General features: G+C 42.1%; 1 protein-coding gene across 1 annotated transcript in view; it reads left to right on the forward strand.

Moving 5' to 3' along the window:
- The window catches only part of tmem178bb (transmembrane protein 178Bb), a gene marked incomplete at both ends in the record, with an annotated part of 102,298 nt that overhangs the window by 60,196 nt on the left and 15,704 nt on the right, over positions 1 to 26,398 (forward strand). The window contains one exon of the mRNA XM_079263313.1: positions 6,792 to 6,905. Coding sequence (XP_079119439.1) covers positions 6,792 to 6,905 — 114 coding nt within the window. The remainder of the gene's footprint in view (positions 1 to 6,791; positions 6,906 to 26,398) is intronic.

The raw sequence follows: 26,398 nt of genomic DNA on the forward strand, positions 1-26,398 counted from the left end.
AAGCTTTAGCATTGCCACACAAAAAGTAATGTACCTTGGTCATTCAGTCCCATGGGCAGGTCACCTGGCATTCCAGAAATCACTAAACAGAATAGCCAGGAGGTTTGTTTGGCCTGGCATGTATGCCCAGTTAAAGGACTTTTGTGCTTCATGTGAGACCTGTCAGTTAACATCACCACGGGGAGTAGCCCGAGCCCACCTCCAGCCTTTACCACTCACCGGGACACCTTTTGACAGGATAGGAATGGATGTGGTGGGGCCTCTTGAGAAAAGTTCATCAGGTCATAGATACATTTTGGTTTGTCTGTCATTATGCCTCTCGTTATCCTGAGGTTTTCCCCCTTAGATCAGTTAAAGCAAGACAAATTGCAAATTGTCTTATTCAGCTGTTCTCAAGAGTGGGCATACCTAGAGAGATCCTTAAAGACTGTGGTACTTCCTTTCTAAACTAAAACTATACAAGTTTGAGTTAAGGGTATTAAGACCACCCCATATCACCCTCAGACGGATGGCCTGGTTGAGAGATTCAATCAAACGCTGAAAAGCATGTTGCGCAAATTTGTATCTCAGACGAGCACTGATTGGGACCAATGGCTCCTGTATCTCATGTTCGCATACAGGGAGGTGCCACAAGCATCGACAGGTTTTTCACCATTTGAACTTCTTTATGGCCGGGAGGTTAGAGGGCCGCTTGATTTCCTCAAAGACCACTGGGAGAGATCAACAGCGGACCCAGAGAATGTGGTGGCCTACGTCTTAAAGATGAGAGACAAGCTTGAGAAAATTAGTGTATTAGCACGGGAGCACATGACTACGGCACAATCCCACCAGAAGACGTAGTACGACAAGAGGGCTAGGGACAGAACATTTCATGTTGGACAGCAGGTGTTGTTGCTCCTCCCTACACAAGACAGTAAGCTGTTAGCCAAGTGGCAGGGGCCTTACAAGATTACGAAACGCTTGGGTAAGGTCACCTACGAACTTTATGTGCCTGACAAGTCAAAGAAACTTCAGTGTTTTCATGTCAACCTGTTGAAAGAGTTCCAGTTACCAGCACCCAAGGGCCAGCAGGGGTCCCAGCAGCAACTCTTTATTCGAGTGGTTGAGGAGGAGGAAGAGGGGAGAGAGCAGCTGTTTCCAGGTGAGCAGATAGAATCCGGCACAATGGATGTGTCACATCTCAATCCTGACCAGCGGAGGGAGATAATGGGTATACTGGATGCAGACCTTTTCAGTGAGAGGCCAGGATTCACCACGCTGGTTCAGCATAAAGTTCATTTGAAGGAAGATGCGGTCCCCCGCCGGAAATACTACAGAATTCCAGAGCGTCTGGTTCCTAAGCTCAGGAAGGAGATTGACTTGATGTTGGAGCTGGGAATCATTGAACCATCAACTAGTGAGTGGTGCAGTCCTGTTGTGTTGGTCCCAAAGAAGGATGGCTCGCTCAGGTTCTGCATTGATTTCAGGTACCTCAACGCAGTGTCAAGGTTCCAGTCTGGGCCACGTATAGATGAACTGTTGGAGAAGGTTGGCAACTCTCAGTTCATCACAACACTGGACTTGAGTAAGGGTTATTGGCAGGTGGCCCTTTCACAAGAATCCAAGGAGTTGACAGCATTTACAACACCGTATGGCATGTTTCAATTCAAAGTGATTCCATTTGGTCTCCAGGGGCACCTGCAACGTTCCAAAGATTAATGGATGAGGTTTTGAGAAGTGTGCCCCAGTTTGCAGCTGCATATCTGGATGATGTAATTATCTTCAGCCAGACCTGGAAGGAGCATGTATCTCACCTTCGACATGTTCTTCATCTGATCAAAGAGGCTGCACTGACTATCAACTCTAGCAAGTGTGTTGTGGCACATCACCAGGTGGAGTATCTGGGCCATGTGGTTGGCCAAGGGTTAGTGAAGCCTCGTGTGGGCAAAGTGGACGCCATTCATGCATATCCTGTGCCGACCACTAAAAAGAAGGTGCAAGCCTTTGTGGGGCTGGTCGGGTGGTACAGCAAATTCATTCCCCATTTTGCTGAGCGAGCAGCTGTACTTACTGACCTGACCAACGCTTCTGCACCCAACAAGGTTGCCTGGAATGAGGACTGTGACAAGGCATTTAAGGATTTGAAAGCGGCTATTACAAGTGAATCGGTTCTTCATATTCCAGACTTCTCGCATCCCTTCATATTGCAGACAGATGCCTCTGCGGTGGGCCTTGGCGCTGTGCTGGTGCAAGAGCTGGAGGGGGAGAGGTATCCTGTGTTGTTCTTGAGCAGGAAACTTCTTGATCGGGAGACACGATACTCCACAGTGGAAAAGGAGTGTTTGGCAATGAAGTGGGCAATTGAGTCCCTTAGGTACTATCTGATGGGGTGTCACTTCTTCCTGGAGACAGATCATCGTGCCTTGCAGTGGATCCGAAGGACTCCAACACACGTCTCACTGGATGGTACCTGTCTCTACAAGCATATGACTTTACTGTTCGATATCGGTCAGGAACAACCACCTGTGTAGCAGACTGTCTCTCCCGTGTGCATGAAAATTGAGGTGCTGCACACTTGGGAGAGGGGGTGAGGAGATGTCACAATGAGATGTTGTGACTCTACTGTGGTTTATGGATTAACGACAGCAAACATTTGGGTAACTGGTTAAATTGGTTTAATATGTTTTATACTGGTAAGACAAGTAGTAAAATGAGTACACAGAGTTTATTGTATTGTTTTATTGGTTCATGATGTTTGTGTGAAGAAACCTGGAGTCATCCATATTAGGCTTCCCTGTAAAGATAAGACTGGAGTAATGGGTAAAGTAGATTTAAAGCTCCTGAAGGATGTGCAAGAAACTGATGTTTTACTTACCTCTGATTGTCTCTGCTTTCCAGGACTGAGTAATGGAGAAAAGACACCACAGGTGTTCAGGCGCCTTTTAATGGTTCCGGGGGGAGGGAACTGAAGCAGTGGAGTAAATGAAGGGGGATTTTGTGGAGAATGGATTTTTAGAGTGGGGTTAATCAGGGGCTGGATAATTTAAGTATGATTGTTGGGGTGGTTAGAGCTATGTAAATATATGTATAGTTTCTGTTAAAATGTTAATGTAAATATCTTTGTGTTTTCTGTGTATATAGCTGTTTTGGGAACCTGGGGGAATGGTATGGTCCAGTTAAGCTTGGTTATATAAGCAGGCAGTTTTAATCAGTCTGGTTGGTTCGTTGAGTATGGAAAATAAAGGTTGACAACTATATGTCCAGTTGTTTGCCTCTTCTGTGTGCTTCTCATGATGTTTGCCTCTGAGACTGCTGACTGAAGTTCACAGGAGCACATGGATGTATGGCTCCCCTTGATTAAGCTTTATTCTGTTTTAGTATTTATATCATAAATCTGTCATTTCAGCTTATAACTGCTGGACCGGACTGGAGGGAAAGAAACCATAGAGGGAGAGGATGAGAAAAAAAACAGAGGGAAAGAGAGAAATGATGGAGAGAAATAAAAACAGGAAAAAGAAAAAACTGAACAAAAAGTATTTCAAGCCACAGTAACTATTACACCTTCTCAACAGATAAACTAAACATTTTTACACCTTTGGAGAATCATCAAACATCTAAACCTTCAAAGACTTCCAAATCTGTAACACAAACCTACAAAATAAATAGAAAAATAAAATGAGAATCCACAATATGAAGGGGAGTATTATTGTATAAAATTTACTTTACCCTTGCTAAAGTAAATTTGACTTCATTCTGCTTTCTCAAATGCTGGACAAGACAAAAAAAAATCCTTAAAAGACAGCACAGCAGACATGCTACAAGGACGAACAATGAGGAACCACAAACAGAGTAGGAAGCTGTACATGTACAGGAGTGTGGATGTTTGTTGCTGTGTACATGTAGGTGATGGTGTGGTGTGGGTGTGTGTGAGTATGTTTGATGGCTGGAGTGTGTGAGTGTGTGCCCCTGCAACCATGTGCATGGGTGTCCATCCATCCGTCCATCTATCCGTCCATCCATCCATCCATCTATCCATCCATCCGTCCATCCCCCGCTTATCCGGGGTCGGGTCGCAAGGGCAGCAGCCGAAGCAGGGAAGCCCAGACTTCCCTCTCCCCAGCCACTTTTGCCAACTCTGCGGGGGGGATCCCAAAATCTTCCCAAGAGATATAATCCATCCAGTGTGTCCTGGGTCTCCCCTGGGGGTGCATGGGTGTGTGTTTACTATATACCAGGGGTGAGTTATGTTAAGTGATCATGCAAATGCAACCCAACCCTCCTAGGGTCTTGCAGGCCCCAAGTCCCAGGAAACCAGTAGCTAATGCAGCTTGATCAAGCCCAATCCAGCACTCGTACCCAAGGCTCATGCTCTTGTGGCTCTTTCTTTACTTTTTTATGAGCTTACAAAACAAAGACTCTGGAAGAGTGACCAGCTTTTTGTTTTCTGGGCTAAGTCTCATGTGGGCAGGTCTATGACAAAGCAAAGGGCTTTCCCACTGGATTGTGGACACCATAGATGTAGCCTGCATGCGCACTCCACTATGGACCTGGCTGCATCCTGGGCCCTTTGAAGGATCTCCATGCAGGACATTTGTGCAGCCGCATGTTGGTCTTCACCCCCCACTTCAGTTCGCTTTTACAAACTGGATGTCTGCCTCCAGTTTGGCCCTCTCAGTGTTGCATGGTGGGCACTCAGAGGAGCACACTGCCACTCCTTGAGTTCTTGTGGAGTTACATGAGAACCTAAAATTTTCTCCCAGCTGAACCCAACAACCTCCCTTTTCGAGGCCATTACAACACTTTTAAAAACAGTTAATAGTTTATGCTGAACTACTCTCTTCAAATGGTGAGTTCTTGCATGAAAACAATATTTTAGAAAAATATCAGTCTGGTTTTAGGACATACCACAGTACCAAGCTGGCCCTTTTAAAGGTTTATGATCTTAGATGTTATTTAGACTCACCGAATCTCTCCACCATGGTTATCCTGTATCATATAATTTACGATTTTATTATGATTTTGTTATTTGTATTTTCTTTTATGCTTTTTTTTCTGTAATGTAAAGCACTTCGAATTGTCTTGTACATGAAAGGTGCTATACAAATAAACTTGCCTTTCCACAGTGCCACCTTTGATACAATAGATCACCGGATTTGGTAGGCCTGTCAGGTACAGCCTTAAACTGGTTTTACTTCTATGTTCCAGATCAACAGTTTTTGGTAAGTATGGATAGATGCTACTCATCCTGTGCTCGAGGGCGGTTGCTGCCTCAGGGCCTTTCTGGCCGAACTTTGACCTTTGTGTAGACAGGATCACATTGGCATGATGATTGTTCTGCAAACACGTTTCACTCCGTGTATCCTGCATGTGAGTCGTCCCGCAGGTTTGTTGGGTGTGTTACTGGCTTCATCTCTGGTGCTCCTTCCAGTTTCTGACTGTCTTCCTGGTGGGGATATGAGATGTCCTTTATGTCTCTGTACACGTGCAGTAGATGTTGGAGGATCTGTGGTTGGATTGCAGTGTTTTCTCTTTGTCTTCTGTTTATTTTCCTTTCTGCTCTCAGTCGATCCATTTTCTGTCTCCAGTCTGGTCCAGCAGAACCATGTCAACTTAGTAAAACACTTTAAATTCAATTAAACATACAAACAAAAAAAATCTGAAATGATCAATCTCAAATTTGCTCAGCACAATTCAGTAAAAAAAAAAAAAGAAAGAAAAAAAGAGGCTCAAGTTCCAGCGTTTTAGTTTGCGTTAATTTGTTTTAATTTAAGCCCAGTGCCCATTAAAATGCTTTCATGGGCGTGGAAAAGAGCAATACCAGTCTAGAAAACTGCCCCCAAATTGATCCATTGGGCGGTTTCCCAGCTTGCACACAGCAAAAACTACCCCTGTATGCATAGCATGTAATGAATGAATACATATATCAATCAATAAAATGTCTAATGTTAAGGTTGGACCTTTTTTACTTATTATTAATTAATGATTATTTGCGGATTATTTGATGTAAACTTAATACAAGAAAAAAAAAATTTTTTATAAATCTTTTTTGCACACTTGTTTTTCCTGTTTCAGAAGCATCTGAAATTGAAAGGAGGTAGATGGATCATTCTGTTGCATGTTTCCAAAACATGGCAGGTCTTGATGATGAATAATGGGAGCCTGGGGCCTAGTAGAGCTCTATGTCTAGTAACACTCCTAATGTTCAGTTTAAACTGATCCTTAACTTGTGTTTACGTCTTGCTCTTCTTCTGTATTTGTACGCCAGATTTTCCTTTGTTCAGGTCAAGATCTTTGCCATCATGTTTGTTGCTGCTGTCACCATCCATCCATCTGTCCTGTGTCCTTTCACTTGAAATTTGTTTCCTGTTAAAGCATTCCTTAATTGTATCCTGCCTCAGCATTATGATTTATGCTAGATCAGATCTCAGTTCAGTTTGCCCACTGCGTCCTCATCTTCACCACTGCATTTTGACAGTAACTGGTGAAGTTGTGATGTTATACAGAAAAGAATAATTTCATCTTGAGAAGCTGATAGTTTTAACCAAACAGAGATGACTCTTACCTCCGGTGAAACACTGCTGCAGCACAAACTGAAAAGATGGGATAGACAGCTTTAGATTTGTGGATAAATGTTGAGTCCTTCCTAAATAATCCACTGCAGCTGCTTTAGTTTGATATTGCAGCTATTTGAATGTCTGCAAAGTGAGAATTGTGAATGACTGTCCTTGTTTCTGTCTGATAATCATCCTCATGCACTCAGCTCAGTCCTCAGTGGATCTGTTGCCATAAACTCTGTTTGATTTTCTCTGCAGGTTCCATTGCAAGGTGCTCTTACATCAAGTATCACTACTCCTCAGCTACGATACCCAAAAACCTCTCCTACAACATCACCAAGACAATAAGACAGGATGAATGGCACTCCCTCCGTAAGTCTGCTTCTTCTCCCTGCAATCACTTCTTGTTGCTGTCTTTCAGACGAAAGGTTTTAAAACCAGGAAACATGGCCTTAACTGCTCATTTCTCAACTCCAGTGATTCCTAAATATTTTTTGTCTTCAGAAATGTTAAAAGTAGGAAATAATTATTTTAAAATTGTGTTTTGTGTGAATCATACTTATTTCTGTATGCATAGTGCTAACATGTATAAAACTGGATCTGAATGGATGGAGTCAGCTCACTGTTAGGATACCTGTCATTCATCCACTGAGACAAAACCAAACATGTTCTGACCTCAAACTGTCTGAGTGTTGGTCAGTTGATTGGTGACGGGCAGGAGAAAGGCTGCTCTCTGTTGCAGACAAACAGAGAAATACTCTGCTTTCTCAGCACACCAACAAATAAAATATTGATCAGGGCTCTAGACTAACTTTTAGCACTGACTGCATTGATGCACCAAACTTTTTAATTTGTGTGCCCCACAATTTTTGGCTTTTATCCCAGCTATTTTTAAAAAAATATATATATTCCAAGTATGAAAGACCCCTATGATGACAACGACTATTAGCAGAAATGCAGTTCAGAGTACCCACCCTCTCTGGAGTCCTTGGAGGGTGTGATAGAGGGTGGTCCCCCTTAGGACTCCCTTGTTCTAATGAGGAACTTCAATGTTCACATGAGCAATGGCAGTGCGACCTGGAGGGGAGTGATTGGGAGGCATGGTCCCCCCACCTCTGAACCCAAATGGTGTTTTGTTGTTGGACCTCAGTGCTCGTCATGGATTGTCCACAACAAACACCATGTTTGAACATAAGAGTGTCCATATGTACACCTGGCATCAGGACTCCCTGGGCCGCAGTTTGATGATCCACTTTGTAATTGTAAACGGGGACCTGCGGCCACATGCCTTGGACTCTCGGGTGACAAGGAGGGCGGAGCTGTCAACTGATCACCACCAGATGGCGAGTTGGTGGGGGAGGAAGCCTGTCAGATCTGGCAGGCCCAAACGTGTCGTGAGGGTAGAGTCCCCCATCAGAGCGAGTTTCAACTCCCACCCAACCATGTCCTGAGATGCTTTGGGACAGTCCTGGATGACACCTCTCTGCAGCATCACGTGGATATCGGGGACAGTGCCTCTGGACTGGCAGACTGGGGTGGTGGTCCCTTTTTAAGAAGGGGCACTCCTGTGTGGGTTACTACAGGAGTATGGGGTACCGGACCCCCTTGTACGAGCTATCCGGTCCCTGTACGACAGGTGTCAGAGCTTGGTCCACATTGCCGGTAGTAAGTCGGATTCGTTTCCGGTGAGGGTTGGACTCCGCCAAGGCTGCCCTTTATCACCGATTCTGTTCATAACTTATATGGACAGAATTTCTAGGTGCAGCCGAGGTGTTGAGGGGATCCGGCTTGGTGGCCTCAGGATTGGGTTCCTGCTTTTTGCAGATGACGTGGTCCTGTTGGCTTCATCTGGTCGTGATCTCCAGCTCTCACTTGAGTGATTCGCGGCCGAGTGTGAAGCGGCTGGGATGAGAATCAGCACCTCAAAATCTGAGACCATGGTCCTCAGCCGGAATAGGGTGGATTGCCCTCTCCGGGTCGGGAGTCAGGTCCTGCCTCAAGTGGAGGAGTTTAAATATCTCGGGGTCTTGTACACGAGTGAGGGAAGGATGGAGCGCGAGATCGACAGACGGATCGGTGCGGCGTCTGCAGTAATGCGGGCTCTGCGCCGGTCTGTCGTGGTGAAGAAGGAGCTGAGCCAGAAGGCGAAGCTCTCCATTTACCAGTCGATCTACGTTCCTACCCTCACCTATGGTCATGAGCTGTGGGTCGTGACCGAAAGAAGGAGATCTCGTATACAGGCGGCTGAAATGGGTTTCCTCCGCAGGGTGGCCGGGCTCACCCTTAGAGATAGGGTGAGGAGCTCGGTCATCCGGGAGGAGAACAGAGTAGAGCCGCTGCTCCTTCGCATTGAGAGGAACCAGTTGAGGTGGCTCGGGCATCTGGTCAGGATGCCTCCTGGACCTCCCTGGTGAGGTGTTCCAGGCACGTCCCTCTGGGAGGAGACCCCGGGGAAGACCCAGGACACGCTGGAGGGATTACATCTCTCGGCTGGCCTGGGAACGCCTCGGGATCCCCCCCCCAAAAGTGCTCTGTACACATTTCAAGATCTTAGGGATATCTTTAAATTGCAGAATTCATTGTTTTCTTATTTATTTGTAGATCAGATCCACATTTCAGGCACAAGATATATCAAATGATATTAACTTATCTTGCCATCCTTTGAGCTCTTGCAAAAATATCATATATCTACATATTCTAAAAAAAAAAACTTTTGTAAACCTCTCGCTCTTGATGCATCCGGAGGAGGGATATATCATATTGGCATTTAAAATTTGACTGGACTGATGTATGGAATAATATAATTTTATCCTCTTGGAACCCAGATCATCAGATTATTAATGATCAATTTGTGCATAGAATGTATTTGACAGCTTGTAAACTTTATTGAATGAAGGTTCTGGATAATCTGTTTTGTACATTATGTTCCCAAGAGTAAATCAGGAACTTTTTTACATATTAATCTGGTAATGTCAAGCAGTCGCCAAGTTTTGGAAAGAGGTTGCAACAGCATTAATTTTGATAACAGCACAAAATATTCCAGTCAATTCTAAAATGTGTGTTACGACCCCAGTGGTGTCTAGGGAAAAAAGGGGGTTGCAACACAGAAGAAGAGTGGCAACTAAAAGTTCCAATAAAAGGTGGGATTTTATTTACAATGATTCAAACCAAGGAAACTAAAGGGTACAACTTAAAACATCCCGTGACAGGAGCAAAATCCACTATTTAAAAAAACTCCAAAAGCTAAACCAAAATTCTGTAACCACAGACCAAACAAAACTCAGACAAAGACAGCAAACAACAAAAGAAAAGCCAAGAACCAATCTAAGCAAATCTGCTACTCTATGGCTGTCGACGCCAAACCGGAGGTGGCAAACTGTGTCACCATCAGACACAGCTGCCCTGAATGACGGTGCTGATTGTCCTTAAATTGGCAGGTGTCATCATCTGTGGCCTTGGCTCGGGATCTCCACCAATCCCGAGCCAAGGTGGTACAGGTGGAGCCGAGGGATGGCAGTCTATCAGCTGTGGACTCCAGAGTCTCTCCATTTCCAGGAAGCCCTACAGACCAGCTGACTCAGGGCCATAACAATGTGTCAGAGACCAGACAGAGCGAGGACCACACAAGCGACACCTTTAAAGAGTTTATTGAATATTTAGGGGGGGGAAGTGTGACGGCCCAGAGGACTGTGCGGTGTAGCTGAGGAAGGGCAAGGCAGTAGACGGTGCAGTAAGACAGAAGGCAGGTCAGGAGATCAGAACAGGGCTGCACGGTGGAACAGTGGTTAGCACTGTGGCCTCACATCAAGAAGGTCACTGGTTCGATCCTTGGCTGGTATGTGTGGGTTCTCTCTGGGTACTCGGGCTTCCTCCCACCGTCCAAAGACATGATGTTAGGTTGATTGGCGACTCTAAATTGCCCCTAGGAGTGAGTGTGAGTGGTTGTTCGTCTCTCTGTGTGGCCCTGCGATGGACTGGCGAGCTGTCCAGGGTGTACCCTGCCTGTCGCCCAAAGCCAGCTGGGATAGGCTCCAGCTTCCCCGCGACCCTGAATTGGATTAAGCGGTTCAGAAAATAAATGAATGAGATCAGAACAGGTTCGGGTTCACAGGCAGGAAGGAGTCAGAGGCGTTGGTAAACAGGCAGGATACAGGTACCGGTTTGCAGACGATCTGACAAGGTGTGGTCTGAAAGGCAGGGCTTAAATACAGAGGCAGGTAATCAGGAAATGCTGTGCAGCTGGCAGGTGGGACACATCAGAGAGAGCAGGGACAGGAGGGGCAGAAAGAAAGAGCTCATGACAATATGCTGGTTTAACCTCAGCAATAAAACATAAATAATAGCAGTTGCTGAAAACAACCAAACACATTTTATACATGGATAGAGCACGGATCCAAAATGCTAAACAACAAAATATTTTATTTTGGTACAAGGTAGAAGGTCAAATTAAAACTAAACTTCAAAAATGAATTCAGGGTTGCTTCACTTTTCTGCACATATCCTTTAATAATATATTACTAATTAAAAGATGTACAAGGTTTTCTATACTAATAATTATTATATTTAATTATTAAGGTTCGCGTGGTGGAATGGGAGGGGTTGAAAATTTTTGCATTATATATGCATAATGGAATAAAATGCAAATAAAACAACCTTTGTTTAGGGGAGTAGGGTATTTTGTAATTAATATTGCATAGTTATGGTAAATGTGATTCTTTTAACTGAATTGAGTTTAAATGAGTCCCTCACCAAAGTCAGTGAGTCGGTTACACTTTTAGTGTGCACAAAAATCTAAATACACTAGCTCAACCTGCTGCTTTTTCTAAATGATTCATGCAGCTTAAATGAATTACAGGAAAATAATCCATGGTAAAAGAAAAAGATGACAGAACAAAAGAACTCGAGGGGTAAAATTGTTTTTTTTTTTCTTCAATTTACATAAAATTAAAGATATAATCAACTGTAAAGGCAACATAGTTACATTAAACATAAAAGTTGAGTACTACTAACAGAAATAAACAGGTTTTATTTTTATTCATTAAGATTTATTCTCCCTAATATGGCATAAATATATCAAATCTATTATAATCTCTTTCGCCCACAGACGGCTGGGATAGGCTCCAGCTACCCTTTATCAGACTAAGCGGTTAGGATAATGAATGAATATTCATTCATTCATTCATTTTCTAAACCACGTAGTCCGATGAAGGGAAGCTGGAGCCTATCCCAGCCGTCTGTGGGCGAAAGGCAGGGTACACCCTGGACAGATCACCAGCCTGTCGCCGGGCTGAATGAATATTATAATCTCAATTGTTAATGTAATTTGAACTAGTTTGTATTGATCTCCACCCCCTCATTATATTATTAACAGCAGCCCAGAAAGTTATTTAAGTGCTAGTGTATCTTCAGAATAAACAGCTGAGAAATGGATTAAAAATATTTTTCTGAATTCTTTTTATAATCTTTGCAAGACAAACACCCTGCAGACTGTTTCATTTCCAGTCACTCAGACTGCTGAAACAAAGCAACAGAACTTCAGCTGTAACTACTGAACAAAACCACCTGCTCAGTTGAGGAAGCGCCTCTTCCAGCGGTAAGAGAGCTGGATGAGAGCTGCGATGAGTCCAGCCAAGCTACAAACTGTCAGCTAACTCAGCGGTTCGTACTGCGAGCTGCCGCCACTCACGAGGAAGGAGCGGGTTGGCGAGTCTTTGAGTCGTCCGTAGTGTGAGTCGACTGATGCTACGTACCGTCAGTGGGTGATTCAGTGCTCACTAGAAGGGAGGGGGTGAGTTAGTCAGGACTCGCGTACTCTAAGCTGTGAGTGATTGTCTTGTGTTGTAAGTGTGGCAGCTGTGAGTTTTGCACTGTTTTTGTGATTCAGTTGCATAATAGCGATATTTTGTTTTGTCTGTTCGGTTAGCTTAGATCAGTAAGCTAGCATTAGCAGAGTCAAGTGAGTTAAGGAGTCAGTAGTGATAAAGAATCGTGATTCATGATTCAGTAAAGGGATTCTTGAGTTTTGAACATTTCATTCATTACTTGCATAACACTAATATTGTATATATTTTTAATGAATGTATTCTCTCTGTATTTTTCATGGCTATCTTATGGATCCATCCAGGACTAGAACCTGATCAATCTCGATGAGTTTGATGGTGATCGAATCAAAATGTCCAGCATCATATTGAAGTTCACCATGCAGTGTGGAGCTCATAGACTATATATATAAGATTGACTGAGTCTCTGTGACATCACCCATAGGTTTCTGAAGAGCTGAATTAAAGCTCATTGGGTCGTTTCTACCGTCACCATCTTGGCAGCATCTCGCATGCCATCAGTGATGTTCTGACTAGATGTAAACGTGCAACGAATGACGATCCCTCACTAGGGAAGATGGCCGCTTATAAACCAGTTTACCAGACTCTGTTTCTATGCCTTTTCCTCGTCATTGTTTGCAGTAGGGGCACATGAGTATCAAGCTGCTGCTCGAAAGTGCTGCAAAAATTGCAACAACTGTAACAATAAGTTTATATCTCTCCATCTTCAAGAAGTTCTTTGATGCATGATCTTTCTGTGCATGTCAGACATGACCTTCCTAAATGTTAGTGCACGTACACACCAGATCAGAACAGTTCCCATGTAAGTAGCTGCCCTGAAATCTTAAACGGAGATGATTTCAAAGTGAATGAGGTAAAGGCCATATTGTAAACATGACTAATGATCTGCTCAACCCCTTGAAATTGTCTCGGGACCCCCAATTTGAGAGGCTGTGGTAGCTATATAGGTCTCCACAGTTCCTCAAGATATAGTCCCTCCAGCGTGTCCTGGGTCTCCCCTGGCTTCTCCTCCTGGAGCAAGAGGCGTCTAGTTGTAATATTACATAGGTTTTCCTACACAGCACCACATTGACATCAGATGGGAAATAATTGAACCAAATGTTAACTTACACATTTTGATTGATAGATTAGATAATAATACCTTTCTGAGTGACCATGAATGCACTATATTTTCTTCTAGTTTATGCCATGACACATTAGCTGAGGGACTAAACAATTTAGTGAAATCATATAGTGAGCAGGCTCAAAATCCATCCACCACTGACATAGTGACTGCAATGCGTGGAGGCCCACTGAGAGGGCGAGGACGCCCCCCTCCCAAACAAAGAAGACATATCAGTTTGGCATATCCACGCCCTAATGCGCATGCATAACACAGAGTCAGCAAACTAAAACAGCAAAACTACGTGCATGAACAGTATAGTAATGCTACAGTTTCCTGTGAAATTTCTTTTTGGGGGATGGGATTAAAGATGTGGCTTTGGTTAGGTTTAGTTGGTATGCTGTTTTGACAAGATATGCCAAAGTGACAGAACAGATGCAGACAGAGAATCTTTGGCATCTTCTGGCATCAGTTTCTATCCCACGGGCCCCTGGTCTGCCTCTGATCCTTGGGGGGCTAATCACACTAATTTCTTACTAGTTATTCCTGAAACATTTACAAACCTGCATGCTGATCCAGCTGTTAGGTTGGGTTAATGTTTTCTCCAACAGTAACTCACCAACTGCAGTTCATGGTTTACTCTGCGTGGACGATGTGTTTATTGTTGCGATTAACTTTATTTTCTCTCTCAGCCTATTAGCTGTCTTAAGAGGTGTGCTTAAAAATCAAAGAGGTACCTCTCCTTTCATTTTAACAGTAACTGGGAAAGCACATAAATGAAGCTACGCTCATGAGCACAAAGATTGTCTATAGTGAGGTGTTCCAGGCACGTCCCTCTGGGAGGAGACCCCGGGGAAGACCCAGGACACGCTGGAGGGATTATATCTCTCGGCTGGCCTGGGAACGCCTCGGGATCCCCCCCGCAGAGTTGGCAAATGTGGCTGGGGAGAGGGAAGTCTGGGCTTCCCTGTTCAGACTGCTGCCCCCGCGACCCGACTCCGGATAAGCAGCAGTGAACAAATGGACTGAATTCTATTGTGCACGGTATACTGAGACATTCCAAGACTGTTCCTGTTCTCGGTTTTTGAACATGGAAGTTTTTGTGTAGCGTGTATCCATGTGCCATGTTTTTGCTTTTTTGGGCTACTAATTTGGGCGTAACAGACGTCACTTATAGCTAGGGGAATTAAGGCCTGACTCTTCAGTTGACTATGAAGACGTGGTCTTTATTTTCACTTGTGCCAGTGTGAACCAGTGTGTCCTCTTTAATTTACTGTGAAATCTCATCAGGATATTGGTGAATTTATTGGGGGAGTGAATGTAACGAGTGATTTAAATCAGGAAATCTTCATTTTGTTTTTGTCCAGAATGTGTTCAATAAATTGTTCATGCTCCAGTTTTATTACTAGTACTGTTCCTTTAAGATGTCGCTGTTTGATGATGTCAGCGCTTTGCTGGCTGAGAGAAGGTATGGCCCATTTTCCTGCTCGTAATCAAATAAGGGTTTTGTTATTTTGACTACAAATTTTATGTTAATAGTTGTAAACTTATTAGGAGCTGTAGACACACAGTTTTGTTGGGGGGGGGGTTGTCCATTTACACAAATTTGTAGCAGTCACCTATATCATGCAGCTATAAGGACGCCCTATTGTCTGCTAACAGGGGGCTGATGACCAACCCGTGTGAAGCAAGCTGCATGTTGCAGCACTTTTCTCTTTGTTTTTTCAAGCCGCCATTAAAGAACAACCAGCAGCTGTCGTGGTCGGGATTCTTAGTCAGTGTCACATACAAGAACACAATGCAGATAGAAGAGAAATCCATGGGTGTGGATTAGGTCAGGAAGATTATGAAAGACAAAAGTGGACACACCCGTTACAGCAACTCAAAATGAAGCTGCATTCCTGCATGAATGAAGCACACAGCCTTCATCTGTGGTCTGTTCCCCACAGATCCCTGCACACCTCCACCTTTCAGACCTGCTGTTCACTTGTGATCATCCCCAATACAGCAACAAAGCTCACATTTAACCCTGAGTCCAGAGTAAAAACAACACTGAGCTACTGCTGACTGCAGTATGTAATGTCATAAGACAGCAAAAGATTGCTTCTGTGTTCACAAACCACTCAGAGGAATTTAGCCTGTTTTCAACTTGATTCATGTCAAAATGTGTGTGTGACTTTCTGGGTATATGTGAACAAATGGACTTTCGTCCCTGACAGGAAATGCTCAATAGGAACATCTGATTCGATCTCAGTATAAAAACAGGCTACATTGCATTTTTCTTATTAAATTAATATAGAAACAGATCAGTTTTATTGAATTTGTTAGCAGTACAGTACAGTGTTAATAACTGCTCAGATGTACATTAATCATTATAATAATGCAGTTAGGGATTTTGTACATGAAGAAGGATACATCCTGCATTTTATACAAAACAGAAATGAGAAACGCTGTGAAAATGACACAGTATGAGTGTAACCTCCTGAGACCCGGGCTTCCCTGCTTAGACATTTATGTCTTTTATAATGGACACTATGTTCACCTGTATCTTCCTTAAGTATTTGGAGTTACCCTATCTAGCCCTATGGCAAGGAGGACATCCTGGGCTTTCCAGTGTCATGTGATGCATTTGCATCCTGGGAACTTTTCTTTTTTTTTTTCTCTATCAAGATGGCCACCATACCCACAACCACATTTTGTGGAAAGAGAAGAGCTAAGTCAGATATTTATCTAATTTTTTTTTTTTAATTTTATTTTATTATCTGAAGATTTGAAATTTACAAAGAACACAATTCTTGACAGAGGGTATTACTTTTCAACTTGAAGATATAATGTCACTGGAGTCCATCCTTGTTGAAGCAAGTCTGTTTTCATTTGGAGTTTTGCAGTCAAGTCTTCCATAATGTAGACTTGTTTAAGTCTCTGTGTCAAGTCTTTGTTGGAGGAGAAGGTTTCCTCCAATTAACAGTGATCATTTTTATTGCAATCAGCAAGAGAATACGGAGCAGATATCTATGGTCTTTGTCCTTAATACTTTCTGGAGGAGTTCCGAAAAGGAAGAGGTTAGGATCCATAGGGATTTTAACAACAAGCATAGTCTCAATCTCAAGTTTTATGTCCTGCCAATACTGAGACAGTACTGGGCAGTCCCAAAAGACATGTGAGGGATCTGCCACCTTACCGCAGTTTCTCCAACATACTGAAGATATATTTTTGTAAAATGTAGAAATCACAAGAGGGGTTCTGAAGTATCTCATCTTAGTTTTCCAATCGGATTCTTTCCATAAGTTACTATTGATACCTTTGTGGCTGATCTCGTACATATACTTCCATGTTGCATCCTCAATAATAACATTCAATTCCAATTCCCATTTATCTCTAACATCAAACGTGTTGTCTCCCAGATTTCCTATCCACATCTTGTATATAATATTTTATGCCACTCAGCATGACTTTGAATATAGTGCCTTATTTGCAAATATTGATAATGATCTTTTGAAGGTAACAAAAAATGTTTTTGTAATTGTGCAAAAGATTTGAAAACATTTTCTTGAAATAATTGATTAATTGTACGTAAACCACTGCTCTCCCACCTTTTAAACCCACTGTCCCACATTGATGGTTGGAACTCAACATTTCCAGAAATGGACATAGCTCTTGATAAACTAGTTGCACCTCCTAGCTTTTTTCTCACCAGATTCCATATTAGCAATGTATGTCTTAGCCAAACATTATTTGTTTTGAGTCTCTCCCAAAACTTTTCACTGAGGAAGGGTAGGACAGAGAGCCGTACCCCTGATATTGCCTTTTGCTCTATTTGAACCCACCCTGTCATCACCATCATGTTATAGCAACTACTTGAGCAGCCCAATAATAATATCTTATGTTCGGGAGGGAGGCTCCACCCCTGTCCTTGGATGAGCATAGCACTTTCAGTCTAACTCTTGGTCTTTTATTTTGCCATATAAATTTGCAAAACATTCTATCTAGTTGAGTAAACATTGATATGGAGGCCCATACCGGTAGTGATTGGAAAAGGTACAGGAGCCTCGGCAGGATGTTCATTTTGATTGTCTCAATTCTTCCAAATAAGGACAAAGGGAGAACCTCCCATCTCAACAAGTCAGCTTTTATTTGCATTGTTAGTTTATTATAGTTATTTTTGAAAAGTTGCATTGGATTTCCTCTTAAGGTAATTCCAAGGTCCCAAAAACCTTGATAGCACTGTCTGAATGAAGTCATTGTGTTAAGTTGGGTTAATCAACAAATTTATCCCGAAAGCCTTTGAAGTAAGTATACCCGGTCAACTCGATCGAAAGCCTTCTCTGAGAAGCATCGACGATTCTTTTCTTGAAATAGCGAGTAACTGCAGGTTCAGAGTTTTTCTTATGTTACTTGAGCCGTGTCAGTCATTAATGAAGCCTGTTTTATCTGGTTTGACCAGACTTTTTATGTATTTTTGTATTCTTTTGGCCAGGATACTTGTTAAATTTTTAGGTCAACACATAGGAGACTTAAAGGTCTGTATCCCGTACACAGTGTGGGGTCCTTTCCCTCCTTCTTGATCCCTGTTGTTATGGCATCTGACCAGGAGGTAGGAGGGTCTTTATTATCTAAGGCATAGTTATATACTCTTGTCAGAAGTGGAGATAACTCATTTATAAACGTCTTATAAAACTCACCAGGGAACCCATCGATTCCCGGTGACTTGTTATTTTTTAGTTTAGAAATGGTCTCTTTGACTTTAGATATTGTGATGGGCTTCACCAAGTCAGCAGCCTCTTCATTAGTTAGTTTTGCCAAATCAAGTGGTTCCAAGAATCCTTTCATTTTTTCAGTTTTATCACTCTGGTCTTGGCCCTCGTATAAAGAGGTATAATAAGCTGCAAATACTCCTGCAATATCTTTGGGTTGTGTTGCTAAGTGACTAGTTAAAGGATGTTTCATTTTTGTCACAATTCGGCTTGATTGAGCTTTCTGTAATTGGAAGGCAAGTAGCCTGCTTGCTTTGTTACCCATTTTATAATATTTTCTATTTGTAAATCTGAGTGCTCCCTCTGCTTTACAAGTAAGTAAATCATCTAATTTTTGTTTTGTTTCTTTTAGTAAATTGAGTGCTTTTTTCTCCTGTGTTTGCTTATGTTCATCCTGTAATTCTGCAATTTTGGCTTGTAATTTTTCTGGTTCATTTAGTCTTTGTTTCTTTATTCTAGAGGACATAGAAATTATGTTTCCTCGCATTACAGCTTTGCATCCTTGCCACAAAGTTTTCAGAGAAATATTGTCAACATCATTTAGATTTAAATATCCAATCAAGTTATTCTGTAACTCCCGACAAACCTGGCGATCAGTCAAAAGAGAGACATTGAGAGTCCAATACATGAAGCGGTCATCTGAACCTAGATTCATACGTAGCGTGACTGGTGCATGATCCAAAATTATAATAGGTTCAATTTTAGTTTCCACAGCTCTATAGGAACCTTTCTTGGAAATAGCAAAAAAATCAATTCTTGAATATGTCCCACGTACATGAGACATAAATGTGAAGTCCCGCTCTCGAGGGTGAAGGGCACGCCATATATCCACCAGGCCTAGTTCCTTTATCATACACTGTAATGCTATTGTTTTTCTAAATTTTTGTCCAGTATCTTTAGGTAATCTGTCTTGGGTCTTATTCAGTATACAATTAAAACGCCCCCTACTATAATTATTCCTTTGCCTTTATCTGCCAGGATTGACGCAATTTTCTAAAAAAAAACTGTGGACAGTCTTCATTTGGGGCGTAAAAATTCATTATGGTCACCTTAACATTATCAATTTTGCTGATTACAATTACATAACGACCTTCATTGTCCTGTATTAACTCTTCATCTGAGAAGTTTAGCAATCTGTGGAAAAGAATTGCAACACCTTTTTTTTTTTACCATTTTTGCAGGAAGCACTATACACCTGATTTACCCACTCACGTTTTAGTTATAAATGTTCTTTGTCAGACAGGTGTGTTTCTTGGACAAGTGCAACAGAGCAACCCGGATGTTTCAAGTGATTGTTTTCTCTTGATGGGACTATTGATATCTTTTATATTGTAAAAGGTACACCAGATTAAGTACAACCATTTTTGACTAGAAGATTATTCACCAATATACAGTTTCTGTTTTTCTCAGTGACAGTAAGACATTTTTTTCAAATTGTTTAAACCCAGAACATCTGTCAAGAAAAAAAGAACACGGAACTTAAGCAGAACAACAGCCACAACACACTGAACTTCCAAGTCCCCAACTGGTTTTAAAATACCGCATCTTCCAGTCGTTCTCGTTCCTCCGTTTGCATTGCAATGCCCATATCCTGTAGTACGGTGGCTGCGACCATTAGCGTCGAAAAGGTCTTTTCACCGGTCTCTAGATGAATCTTGAGCTGGTCAGGGTAGAGGCATCTTGCTTTTATTCCCTTGACTTTAAGTTGTTTGGTTACACTCTGCACTCGCATTCTCTTTCGCTGCAGATCTGGGGAATAATCATGGTCGAAGTAAATGGGTTTCCCCTCAAAGGACGTTTTCTTCTGTCCCCACGCAAGTCGGAGCAAACTTTCTTTCACAGGGAAATCTAGAAATCTCACAAGTATGGACCTTGGAGGGGCTGTAGGATCTTTTGGCCGGGACACTAATGAGCAGTGTGCTCTCTCAATCTTCAGCCCCTATTTCCGGGGCTGTGCCGGGGGGGTTTGGGCGGGGGAGTGGTGCTGTTCAGGGGGCCTGGGTCTGGGCTGGCCTGGCAGGGGTGGGACTGCTGCTGGCCCTGGGTGGTGCTGGATCGGCTGCATGTGTGTGTGAGGGGGGGTGTGAGTATAAAGAACGGGGGTAGGAGAGTGTGAGTTTGAGCGTGTGTCAGTGGGTGGGTGCATACATGTGTGTGTGTGTGTGTGTGTGTGTGTGTGTGTGTGTGTGTGTGTGTGTGTGTGTGTGTGCATGGTGGGGGTCTTGGTGCTCGGGGAGCGCTGCTGGTCCACTGGGGTGCGGCCTGGCTGCCACTCGGTGGCGGTCTGGGGATCCCGGCCCTCCGTCGGTGTGGGCTGGGCCCTCTGCCTGCGGGGGTGGGGGGTTGCTTCCGGGCTCTTGGGGCCGTGGGGCCCGCGCTCTGTCTCACTGGGGGGCCGGTCCTCGCTGGTCCGGGCCTGCTGGGGCCTGTTCCCCCTGACTGGGGGGGACTCTGGCTGGGACCCCCCTCTGCCTCCTCCTGGGTCGGTGCATGGCTGGCTCCGGGGTGGGGCGGTTGGGGTCTGCGCCTGGGGATGGCTGCCGATGGCCCTGGTCTCGGGGGTACTCCTGGCGTGCCTCATGCCTTTGTGTGGGAGGGGTCACACTGGCATGATCTTCTCTGAACACGTTCCACTCTGCATGTTCTGCATGTGACACAGTCACCGAGTCGTCTGCAGGTTTATTCACTAACAGCAGCTGGTTTTCTCATTTCTGTTTGTTTCTCATTTATATTTAACTTTTTACATTCATAGTTTAGTTACTATGATCTAAAGTTGGCTTGTATGTGTATGTATATGTGTTCATACTGGCAAGTGCGTATATGTTTGTACGTATGTATGCGTGTGTGTGTGTGTGTGTGTGTGCATAGAGGTGTGTGTGTATATGTGTGTGTATGTATGTGTGTATGTATACATCTGTAGGTTGTTTTCTTTCTTTTTGTTTTTGGGTTATTTTTTAGGTTTTTTTTTCTCTCCCTTTATCTCTTTCATTTTTCTTATGAGGTGTTTCTTCTCCTTTCTCTTTCTGTCTTTCGTCTGTCCTCTCTGGTCCAGCAGTACAAACTCTACAATTCAAACAACAATACAAAATAAATATAGAAATAAAATAAAAATTCAGAAAGTCAAGGGGATCATTATATCTATAAAGCTTCCCTTGGCAGAGAAAATTTGCTCAGCAGAACATCCAGACCATCATTCTGCTGCCTAAATGCTGGACAAGACAAAAAAAAAAAAAATCTTCAGCTCCATTTCTGGCTTATTTGTGTTTAATTCCTGTACTGAGAGTTAAAGTCGATCCAGCGAGGCTTTGGTTTGTGTGGACCTTCTTGATTTTCTGTCCCAACTCTCTTCAGCTCTGCCATGAGTTCAGCAATACTTTCTTGCTGTATACACGCGGTTGTGTTGTTAGCTTTAGCTTGGTTAGCTGGGTTTCCCTCCGTTTCGTTTCTTGCATTATTGCGTCTGGTTGCAGCTTTGCCTTGTTTATTGGTTCCACTCATTTTGCCTCCTCCAGATGTGAAAATACCGAGAGTAAATAACGTTGTAATCTCAAATGTGAAACTTTTGGACGAGAGCCCTGTTTTCAAGCTGCTTTTGCAGGCATGACGTCACCGGAATTCCCATTTGTTATCTAATTTTACTATAATAATTATATATAGTCTCGTATATTAACATGTAAATAACACTTTTTTTTTTACTTCTGAGAACAATTTGTTTGTTTCTGTTTTAAAATAACAGCCATTCAATAAATGTCAACTCTAGTGGGCTATTTTTGGAGGAAAAACTTGAAGCAGAGAGGATTCTATACTACATCATAGAGGGAAATTCAGATTTAAAGTTTTCAAGTGAGGAATAGGTTGGGGAGGATTAGTATCAGCCTGTGATAGTGGAAGATGAGAGGGACAAGATTCAGAGTTTAACATGTATAACATGTTTTTACCATGTTAGATTGTTGTAGTACCTGTAGTTGTACTATGTGTAAATGCTGTTAAATATATGCAAGTTAACGAAACAAATGCCTATAAAGCTGGTCAATAGGAAGTCATATCACATCCATGACTCTGAATTACTGCATTACCCCAAATTGATGTGAAAAAGAATGTTACTCCTTTTATTAACTTGAATTTATTTGTTTTTCATCTTTCATAACAGATCCACACCTGTGCGATCTGAGTTTCCTGTAAATCAAGATTAGTATTCACGAAATCTTTGAATGCTGAAGTCAAGTCTGTCATGCCCTTCGTGCTTCCACTTGTCCTCACTTAGTTTATCCTCCCTCTCCAGCCACAGCTGCACCTCATCACAAGAACAGACACAATCCCCACCACCTCCCTTTATAACCCCTCATTTCTCCACAGCAGGCAACCAGTCTGTTTGTCGTCGTTTCCAGTTACTCGCTCCTTCTTTGTATTAAATAAAACCTTGGATATCATTCTGTTGCCAGTGTGAATCCTTCCTTCCCTTCTTCTTCTGCAAACCCATGACAAAGTCAAGAACTTTTCACAGTACACTGATTGCAAAATCTTTGAAGATCCAGCAGCTTTTACAAATCAAAGACTACATGCGTCGTTGTACATGTTAAGAACATGGGCTTTGCATTTTGAGTTTGCACACGCAGGGCGAGATTTGGCATGGTGGCAACGGGATCGTTTGGATCAATCAGCACTCTCAAATGGGCATAAGATGCTGATGGACAGCAGAACTTACACAACATTTAGACTTTTTAAGAAATTTTGTCCCAAAAGGGATTGGCCCCCTTAACACTGTGGGCCCCTGGGCTTCTGCCCAGGTACACCTGTGCATCAAGAGGGCAGATATCAAAGCCTGGTTGGTCCTAAACTTCTTATATCTTAATGAGGAAAAAATGATGGGATGTTTGGTCCCGGTGACATTTCTGAACCCCCATCAGGTGATTTGGGTCGTATAGCAGGCCTTGAAAAGCTAATAGTTTCACACTTGAGTTTAAATTGGATTGGCAAATTGGCTCCAGCATTGAAATCCAGCTTTTTCCACATTAGACAGAAGGGACAGAGCTTTTTCAGTTGCTAGTCCTAAACTGTGGGATGAAGCCCCCCCCCTTCACATTAGACAAGCTTCCTCAATGTCCCTTTTTAAAATTCATCCTAAAACCCACTTTCAGACCAGCGTGAGACTATCTCTGGTTTATTGTGCTATGGTTTGGTTTTATCCATTGGTTTTATTTATTCATTATTTTGGTTTTATTTGTTTTTGATCTCTTATTCTTCAGAATCAAGAAGCAATTAGAAGCAACTAACAGTTATTTTTATAGAAATATTAATCACCCTTTTAACTGTTTTATTATCTTGTGTTGCTTTGGCTGATTGTGTACAGCACTTTGTTTCACTCTGGTTGTTTTAAAGGGGTTTAATAAATAAGGTTGAGTTGAGAAAATGACTCAAAGAAAGAAAGGAAGAACTTTGGTTTAGATCAGTTTATTGTTTGGGGAGTGTAGTGTTTAATGTTTGTGAGTGTTTCTGATTCCCAGTGGTACTGGATTATTTGATTGATCTAATTTTCAAAGCAGAGAAAATATGACTTGTGTGATAAATGGGAGGAAATACAAGTGCTGTTCCCTCTTTTCTCCTGTGTTACTACTGCTGCATTACTTGCTACATCTCCTATTCCTACTACTACTACTAATAATAATAATAATAATAATGACATTCATGATAACAATGTGCATGTTTTCCTCTCATTGCATTATATAACAGAGGGAGAGAAGACAGCAGCTATTAAAGAGGCTAACTTTGAGCTAATTAGGAAAAAGCAAGTGGATGGCAAAGCACTGTAAAATCTTATGTGTCAGTTGGTGTAAGTAGCCTAAGTTCTGTCTCTCTTTTTTCTCTTTTTCTTCTTTCAGTCAGGCTAAGAGACTTGATGATTTCTGGGCTGTGGGTACAAAGTCTCTGCAATGTGACTAACCGGATTAACTCTTAGCTAGGACTTTGTGAGGAAAAAATAGCACAGACTCATCAACTGTCTGCAGCATTAAACATGTGGGAATGTCACACAGAACATAACTCTGCTGTTACAAACTGGGCTTATTATCCTATCTAACTGGAAGTTATCACCGAACCACACCTGCTGCTCATACAGCCCAGTGAAAAGGCAGCTTTTCTACCTGGTCTGACTGGGACAGCATTCAGATAAAACTGTTTCCATGAAGCAGGCGTCCAGAGGATATTCAGGAAAAGCCAAAATACCTAAATTAATGAGCCAGGCAGACAATGATGGCATTATTAAGTGCCATCATTGCTGCAAAACTCCAGAGCAGAAACTGGAGTGTATGTTCACTATCTAACGATGCATTCGAGCCATGATTTGATTTACAACTCTAAAGTCACGATTCTGATTTTATTTTTATTTATGATTTTATTCTCAGAAGAATTAACCTTAGTTATTTCACAGCCAAGTTATTTTTTATGTTTTTTTTGTTGTTGTTTTTTATATATATATATTGTTTTTGAACATCTGGCATTTGTCCTTGTATCAAGCTATAACTGTCTCTTGTTTACTTACAGAACTTTACACCAAACAAAATAATAATTATACATGATATAGAAATAACTACAAATTATTGTATGAACAAAAGATGTTTTTTTTACACTTTGCATTTATGTCTATTTATCAAATTAAAAAGTCTTAAAGACAGAATTTTGGAACTTCTTATATGGTGTAGATGTAAATAAAACATCCAACATTTTAATACCAGAAAATAAACTAGTACTTTACCAGTACTCTTACTTTGACTGTTTCTTGAGCAGTACGGACACGTCTCTGCTGTAATGTTTGCAAAGTCACAAAGGCCCCCTGCACTTCGCTTGGTACAGAAACAGCTGGTAAACTGATGCTTCTTTGGCATGTTTTTCTTCAGAAATACCAAAATGTCCACATTCTCGGACAAAAGCTGCAATTTCTGTAAACTCCCAATGTCTCCTGCAGTTGAGAAGACCCACTTACTTACTGGTTGTACTGGCTAAATGCCTTTGGCAGACTTAAAAGGACAGTAATGAAGAATTAGGGGCGGCCAAAGATCAATAAGTCAGCAGAAATGTTGATATATGCCACAGATTGCAAACATGCCACATTGTTTTCGTCACTCGACCAAATAATTATGCATGTATGAGTGTGTCTAGAATAACAGAGTTGAGGAGTTCATGAACATTTGCTTCTCTTCCTTTTTAAACTACATTCATCTCTTCTTTCTAACTGTAAATTTAAAACGAGTCTGTATATAAGGTAAATAAGCTACATTTAATATGTGTTTACACATGAGAACAGAAACATCACATAAGTCGGCAGTGCAGCATTTCTGTATATGTACAGCTTATCTTTGAGCAGTAGAGAGATTTTTGTGTTAGGCTTTACAAGTGTGAGGCATCAGGATTTGTCAAGTTGGCTTTTCGCTGCCATTGCTGCTGCTTATCTCCAGAAAGCATATGGTTTGTGGGACTTCCCCACAATCTGCAAAACCAAGGTCATCTTCCCCCTCTTTGGCTCTCCTGGTATCTCTGAATGTCACCATCTTTGTTACGGGTGAAAATAGAAACTCCTCAGATGGTGAATAGTTTGCTTACTATGACAAGCTGCTACACACTCAGAAAGCCAAGACAGGAAATGCTGTTGAACATGTTAAGGCTTCACGTCTTTGCTTCAGCTTAGGGAGTGTTTGACTTCAGTTCAAGACAGGGAAAAAATAAACTTGTTTTTCTGTTTACCCTTCATGCCTCTCCTCATCATATTGCTATTTATATATTCATTGTTTATTCTTGTTATTGACTTGCTATTGACTTTTGGCAAAATTACCTTTAAATTCCCATCAAGTCTGGTTCAACCATGTGGAAGCTGTTAATGAGTCTGTAAAAAGTTCATGTGATTTACCTGCTCAGTGACAACATGCAGAAGGACAACGTTAGATAAAGATGCTGAAGAGGTCCAGCTGCTTTTATGAAGCATTTCAATATCTTACACAATCCTCTAACGGAGGGGGGTGTCACAAGACTAAATAAAACTTTCACTTTTGGCACTGAACAAATTTGTCAATGTACTAATACAAAACGATGATGACTCAACAAGAGAAATTTCAAGTAATAAAAAAAAGAAAAGAAATATGATGTAACTTTTTCTGGGCTTGAAAAGCTCAAGTAATA

The sequence above is a fragment of the Telmatherina bonti genome, assembly GCF_933228915.1.
Source record: "Telmatherina bonti genome assembly, chromosome: 23".
Taxonomy (NCBI): domain Eukaryota; kingdom Metazoa; phylum Chordata; class Actinopteri; order Atheriniformes; family Telmatherinidae; genus Telmatherina; species Telmatherina bonti.